Source organism: Lolium rigidum, chromosome 2 (assembly GCF_022539505.1).
Source record: "Lolium rigidum isolate FL_2022 chromosome 2, APGP_CSIRO_Lrig_0.1, whole genome shotgun sequence".
Classification (NCBI taxonomy): domain Eukaryota; kingdom Viridiplantae; phylum Streptophyta; class Magnoliopsida; order Poales; family Poaceae; genus Lolium; species Lolium rigidum.
Genome location: NC_061509.1, coordinates 14,335,961 through 14,343,449, shown reverse-complemented (window position 1 = coordinate 14,343,449; position 7,489 = coordinate 14,335,961). Strand labels below are relative to the sequence as shown.

Sequence of the window (7,489 nt, the reverse complement as noted above, 5' to 3'; positions counted from 1 at the left end):
TATATCACATATGACCCCTTTTGATGACGCTATATATGTCAAATATCACGTCGTATATCTTCAAGCTAGCAGAGTCATACAAGGCACCTCACCCTACTTTTGCCAGGTCACTTTTCTCGGATGATACAATAAATCCGAAAATATATGCGCAAAAAGAACAAAAGTAGCATCAAAATAAAACAAAAGCACACATACGCAACAAAAAATGGAGTCTACTGGAAGCCGAAGAATCACGGAAATTTGCAGGACTTCCATAGATAACCATTCAGCCAGTCCAAGGAACAAAGACATGATCTTTTTCAAAGAAAGAACAAGGAGGACATGTTCTTTTTCAAAAAAGAAAAGAAGAGCCAGAAGGTGAACCCTCTGATTTGATAATAATTTTTTTACCAATAGTAGGATACAGGGTTCACGGGAGTGTACGATCTGAATTAACATAACCACGGGCTGCATGGTCAGATGCTTATTTCCAAAGATACGAATGTTAAATAAGAAACATATTTAGAAACACAAAGGAACAACAAGGACGGGTACTTATGCCGAACACTAAGAACCATGATTAAATAAAGAAAATGTTCATCATCAAAATAGCTCGGCTGGAACACTCGACAGTGTGTAGTGGAGACGCTATTAACGCAACCAAAGACAAAAGCCGTAAAGGATGCCACACCACACTGCCTTGCCAACAAGTCTTCTTCTACCTCCCCACCTGAACCCATTCCATTCTCTTTCCTTCTCTCTCTCTAGCTACCTAGCTAGGTAAGGTAGCGACGCTCCTCCCCGCTCCTGCCGACAAACAAGAAAACTACGTACCAGGAGAGAGAAAGAACACTGGTAGCTGAGAGTGAGAACTGAGAAGCAGCCGCTATGGAGCCAGCTCCCGGTGAGGGATCAAGCACGCCGGAGGAGGCTGGACCCTCCTCATCCTCGGCTCCCGTTGAGAAGGCAGAAGAACCGAAGCAACAGGCGCAACCGCCTGAAGGAGGACGGCAACAAGCCGTAGTGCAGGAGCACCTACAGCCGCAGCCTCTGTCGCAGCAGCCGCCGGTGCCGGCGGGGCTGAGCCGGTACGAGTCGCAGAAGCGGCGCGACTGGAACACGTTCCTGAATTATCTGCGCAACCACAAGCCGCCGCTGACGCTGCCCCGGTGCAGCGGCGCGCACGTCATCGAGTTCCTCAAGTACCTCGACCAGTTCGGCAAGACTAAGGTACACGCCGACGGCTGCGCCTACTTCGGCCAGCCCAACCCGCCGGCGCCGTGCGCGTGCCCTCTTCGGCAGGCATGGGGCAGCCTCGACGCGCTCATCGGACGCCTCCGCGCCGCCTACGAGGAGTCCGGCGGCCGCCCCGAGTCCAACCCCTTCGCCGCGCGCGCCGTGCGCATCTACCTACGCGAGGTGCGCGAGGCGCAGGCCAAGGCGCGCGGGATCCCCTACGAAAAGAAGAAGCGAAAGCGCGGGAGCACTGCCGCCCCCGCGGCACCGCCTCCCGTCGTTACCGCTGCAGAGGCGGCAGGGACGTCGGGAGGCGGCGAGGACGACGACGACGAGCCGACACAGTCTACTGAGCAACGCCAGACGACGCCGGCATCTCCTGCTACTCCGCCAACTCGAAGTAGTAGCGCGGGCGGTACCAGCACTACCCCAGCGGCGGCAGCCACCACAACAACGACGACGAGGGGGAAGGAAGCGGCAGAAGGATCAGCGTGATAAGTGTAGACCATTAATTTACCCGTTTGATTATTCCATCACATCAAAATTCTAATCCTGCACCATCATAATCTTTAGTTGTCTGTTATTATAATTCTGTTTGTTATGATTTGTTGAAGTATATAAGAAAGAGAGAGGAGCTCTAAGTGGTTCATAGGATCATGACAGAATGGAGAACATCAAGAAAATCCGTGCATTAACTAATTAAGAACATTATTAGTTTTCCAGAATAAGTGAAAGATAATTTTGTTTGCTTGAATAATTTGTTCTGCCAAATTAAGCTTCACTGTTTGTTGATTTGAGTGCAATATAGGGCCACAGTGATATGAATGTCTAGCCCGATGGGTCCTGCTGATTAGCAATCGACCACCATTGGCTTAGTGCCTTCCCTAATCTTCTGCATTACTATATTCCGTTTTATTATCTCCATTTTCTTGGCCCCATTCATCACCATTTCTGTGTAATGACACTCTTGAGACAGCGACGTACATTTTTACAAACAGTGGCTGCCCAGTCCCTAGTTATATATACATTTTCGTACACATTAGTTGTGGTGTCCTTGCTCAAGGAAAACAAATTAAGTTTTTTTTTTGGTTCTTTGACTTCGGAGACAATGAGCAGTACTCTTAACAATGGTAGCATGATTTAACTATTTCGATGTGGTGTGTGAATGTATGAACACACAAAGCGGCAGACACATACACAAAAAGTTGCACATCACATGTCAGTATCGATACAAGATATACCAGTATAACATAAGCTTTCTCGAATCCTCACAATTTCTTCCCTTGTCATCTTACATCTTTTCCAAGCGCAATGCCGTCTCTCTCGTCTTTTCCTTTCGGTTTCCTTCTGTTTTTGTTTTCTGGTGATCTCATCGCCTTCCTTTTCTCAATGCTGGTTGCCGGTACGATATGTCTTGTTGTCTTGATCAGTTGGGCATTGACACTTGGAGTACTTATTGTGATTACTTGCCAAGCTTGCACTGCTCCAAATTATGGAGCTCTCATAGGGGTCTAGAAAAATTATTCAATACCAAGTGTTCATATGCAAGGTTAACCTTTTTTTTGTATCGATCCATACAACTATGGACTAGTTAGAATCTGGTGTTCATGAAGTTTTTAGATATATGCATTGAATAAAATAGATGCAGTGGATAGTTTGGAGTGAGCTATATAAAATGTTTGAGTATTGGTTTGACAAGATTGCTACTTTTTTCTTGTGCATACAAGTATTTTCAGAATTTTTTTCAGATACACGGAGATACATGCTTTTTATTATTATAGTACTAATAATAGGTTTTAAATATCACTTTATAGGCTATAGCGGCGGCCTGCTAAAAAGAGTATAACGGGCTTATAGCTCGCTATGGCTGGCCAACTTTTAGCGGGCTAATGCATTTGGCCTCACCTCTTCGAAGGGCTTTAGCGGGACTATAGCCGGCTATTTGATGAATAATAACCTAATAGGTTCACGCAAGTGATCTAGAAATCCCAATGACTAAAATGTAGCAACTAAATGTTGTAATCGAGTAAGAGCTCATACACTATCTGACACATTGTGCTTTTATACCCTACGAGCTCTATGTATTCTGAAAAAAAGGATTTGTAAGGCACATGCAATTAGTAGAGTCTCAATCTATGTTCTCCAGATATGTGATTGTATTGATATGACGAATGCATCAATAATGCCCAAATATGAAATGTGCAACTGGCATACCAGCTAGCTGTTCCATTGTTCTTTCCGAATAGACGTCTAGACTATGCATGATTCTCAGAAATGATACTTTGAACATACAAAATACTTGGTGGTTCAAGGGATACTTTCTTTTGCGCGTGTCTTGCGCGCATGAATTGATACGTACATATAGACACTACATTCGATGGAGCTAATAGTGAAAACTGTTGCTAATATTCAGGTGGGAGCCTTTGTGCTCCTCCCGGTGAACCATCAAAAAAAGAAAAGTGTTGCTAGTACAAGAATCCAAGAACTAATTACAATGATCCAAGCTGCACACCGGAGAGGAGGAGATTTTGGCCGACAGGCAGTCAGAGGCAAATCTAGTACAAGTACTAGATGGCATGGAACGGTTTGAAAATTGAAAAAATTCTCCTTGTACAGGGCCGGATGAACAGCGTTCCCTCTCTTCGATCCTCTCTCAAAAGACACCGGCCGCCACATGCAATTATTTCTTTGAGGGTGTAGGCCGTACATGATGCGCTGCGCTTAATATTCATTGTGTCTGGGACGATCCTGCACAACCTCAACCTGAACCTCAACGCAAGAGGCCGGGTGTAGGTAGCTCCTTTCTTTGCTTGTTTTCTCTGCCTTAATTTGCAAACGTCTTTGGTTCTTTCTGCTTTTCCCTGGCTCCACCTCCACGCCACTTTTGTTGCACCACCACCCCTGCTGCCTGCTGGACCTCACTTTTGAACTGACGTCACGTCAGCTAGCTGAAACACGGCGGGCCCACGAGGTCAGCGAGAGTGCAGTTGATGACGAGTCCTCTGCTGCGTGCGGCAGTCAGTCATTGACTCGTGTAGTACGAGGGCTTTCTGCCACATGGGCTGCTTGGGCCGCCATCATTTTCCTGGGTTCGACTTGGGTGGGTCACGCACTGAGGACTCATGCATGTTGGAACTACCTCGGCTCCAAGACCAATGACCTCCGTTTTTTCTCCATGGTATTCTAAAGTAATAGGACCAAAATGCAAGTATATGGTCAAATCAGAGTTAACTTACATGACCACATGGAACTTCTTTACATGGAGTATATCAGTGTCAACTTACATGAAAACAACTATTAGGATGCTATTGTAAACCTCGGAACCGTTCTTCATGCATAGGAGTTTGGAAGAAAAAAAAAAGCTCCAAGTTTTCCTTGGCGTGGGTTTTCTCCTTATTCTAGATCATGAATATGGCGGTAGCGAATTCCGGAGCGTGTGCTTAAGACACTCTCTCTAGTTTTGGTTGGTATGCCAACAACGGTTGTGGCCAGCGAATTAGGCCTCGTTTCTCCTCAGTCGTTGTGCTAGTTGGTGTTGCTATCAACTTATTTGGTGGCCTTAGTTCTGTATGTTCCTTGTAAATGTTTTGTCTTTCTTTGTTGAATAAATTAAATAAAAGAGTTCTTATGCACTTTGATGCAGAGGCTGAAGGTTTCAACCTCCGTTTCCTAAAATAATGCAAGTTTTGTGCTCATTCACCTATAAGTTTTCGGGTCCTACACATGCAGTGTATTGCAGATTCACAATTCAAATCGTTTTTTTGGAAATATAGATAAACTTAGATAAATTTAGGACATCATTTTATAGGCGGGGAAAATATAATCAATGGTAATAGAAGTAATAGGAGACTAATGGTGGCGTACACAACTGATGGAGCTCTATAACTCACCCTGTTTAAATGGGAGTATAAAGTAACTTTCAGAGGCCTACACATCTTTTTGGATATGCCTGATGACCACGCAATCTGGTGGACAGGGACTTCTGTCCACCTTCGTTAGCCCAAAATAGATTACTGTATCTTCTCAGCATAGTCCTCAGTTAGTCAGATTTATACTCTACCGCAAAGTCCAAACCTAAGCAAATGCTCTCAAGCTGTAAAATGCACGAACCCTGGATCATGTTTTGCTTTACACGAACTGCAGAACCCGCTGTTCTTTTTTACTGTTTTTATTAGCTGCGATGTAATATGTGCCCAAGAGGAGGACTGGATCTCCTTCATGTTGTACCAGTGTAGTACCACCACAGTTAATACAAATGCACACACGCACGCGCCTGCAGATCGCATTCAAACAAGTGAAAATCAACAAGGGTGGTCCTGGGGAGAGTTTGGTGACAGGAGAAAGCACCCATCAGATGAAAACGACGACATACATCTGTTTATGTCATGTTCATGCGAATTCGTTGATCAACTAGCACAACGACTGAGGAGAAACGAGGCCTAGTTCGCTGGCCACAACCGTTGTTGGCATACCAACCATATTCATGATCGGTGGTGCGAGTGGATGGACCGTATCCTCACCACTGGGCACACTGCGGTGCTCCTCAACGGGGTGCCGGGCGACTGGATCCGATGTCGCAACGGGCTTCGGCAAGGAGACCCCCTCTCCCCCTACCTTTTCATCATCGTTGCAGACGTCCTCCAACGTCTCATTCGTACCACCTACTCCGCTGGTGAGCTCTGTCACCCTCTCTCCGCCTCGGTTCCCTGTCCTGTGCTCCAATACGCCGATGACACTCTCATTATTTGCAAGGCGGAGGCCTCTGCGGCCTCTCGCCTCAGGACTATCCTTGATAACTTTGCTGACGCCACCGGGCTTGCCATAAACAACCATAAATCCTGCCTCATTCCCATGTTTGTCGATCCTTCCGATGAGCGCCTCATGGCGGAGGCTCTCGGATGCTCCATCTCCTCCTTCCCCCAGCCTTACTTAGGGCTCCCCCTGTCACCCACCAAGCTCCCTATTTCTGCCTACGCCCCCTCATCATGTCCTTCGACCGCCGTCTCTCCGGATGGCAAGCCCTCCTCCTCTCTTCCGGAGGTCGCCCGGTGTTATGTAATGCTGTGCTTAATAACCTTGCTTCATACTATATGTGCTCGTATTTGCTTCCACGGGGTGTCTTTGGAGAGTATAGACAAGAGACGCCGCGCTTTCTTTTGGACAGGTAAAGACTCGTGTTCGGGTGCTCGCTGCCTTATTGCATGGGACAAGGTGATGTTGTCTAAGCAAGAGGGAGGTTTCGGCGTTAAGAACCTCCACCGGCAGAACAGGTGTCTTCTCTTGAACTTTGTCCATAAATTACACCATAGTGACTCCCTGCCTTGGAAAGATTTGTACTGGACGCATTCAGGACGAGACCTCGGCGATACCACTGCTTCACCCTCCTTCCTCGACAGGATTGTGGCAGAGTGCCTGCCGCTCTACCGTGCTGTCACCCGCGCCACGGTGGTGAGTGGCACCTCCACTGCCTTCTGGCTCGATAAGTGGCTTCCGGGGAAGCCACTTGCTGAGTGGTTCCCCGCCATCTTCTCTCATGTTACCCGGCCTCACGCCTCGGTCGAGCATGTCATCTCTGCCGGGTTCTCCCTGCAGCCCCGCCTCACCACTGCTGCTGAGCGAGACCTGGCTGAGGTTCAGGGCATTGTGCGCGCCACCGCCCTCTCCGACGGTCAGGACCTGCGCCGCATCGACAGTCCGGCCGCTCCTCTCTTCAACACTCGGGAGGCGTACCGTCTGTTGTCCCCCTCCCGGCCCCGAGACGCCTCGGCTTGCATTTCTTGGGGGCTCCGGCTGCCCTCGAAGGTTCGGATCTTCTCCTACCTCGCCGACATCGATAGGCTCAGCACGCGGGCCAACCTCTTCGCCAAGAACTGCGCGCCATCCGCCATCTGCGCCGCATGCCTTCTCCCGGAGACCGGGAGACACCTCTTCTTCGTCTGCGCCTTGGCTGGGGAGGTTTGGGACCGGTTGGGTACTTCCATACCCGAGAGGTCTTTCTCCTTCTGGGAGTTGCAGCCTCCCGCCGGGGCGATGACTCATATCTGGCACTCCGGGCTTGCGACGATCCTGTGGTCGCTTTGGAAGGCGCGAAACGACCTCGTCTTCAACGCCAAATCCTCTACTGCGAGTTTGGTTCTTCGTCGGGCCGCTGATGACCTCACTCTTTGGAGATGGCGATATAGCATCATCGATCCTGGGAGGCTTGACGCTCTCCGTTGCTTCCTCTTGTCCTCTGCTATGTAACCTGTATATGTCTCCCCCTCCCCCTGTACCC

The 7,489-nt window shown here is 48.3% G+C and overlaps 1 protein-coding gene across 1 annotated transcript; it reads left to right on the top strand.

The window, feature by feature from the left end:
• The first annotated feature begins 741 nt into the window (after window positions 1-741).
• LOC124685987 (protein G1-like9) lies at window positions 742-1,879 on the top strand. Its single transcript, XM_047220004.1, has one exon. The coding sequence runs from the start codon at window positions 868-870 to the stop codon at window positions 1,708-1,710; it is 843 nt and encodes a 280-aa protein (XP_047075960.1). The 5' UTR covers window positions 742-867; the 3' UTR covers window positions 1,711-1,879.
• Window positions 1,880-7,489: the final 5,610 nt, after the last annotated feature.

What these genes read in the sequence shown, in the direction of transcription:
- LOC124685987 (XM_047220004.1), top strand. Translation starts at nt 868, where the DNA reads ATGGAGCCAGCTCCCGGTGAGGGATCAAGCACGCCGGAGGAGGCTGGA.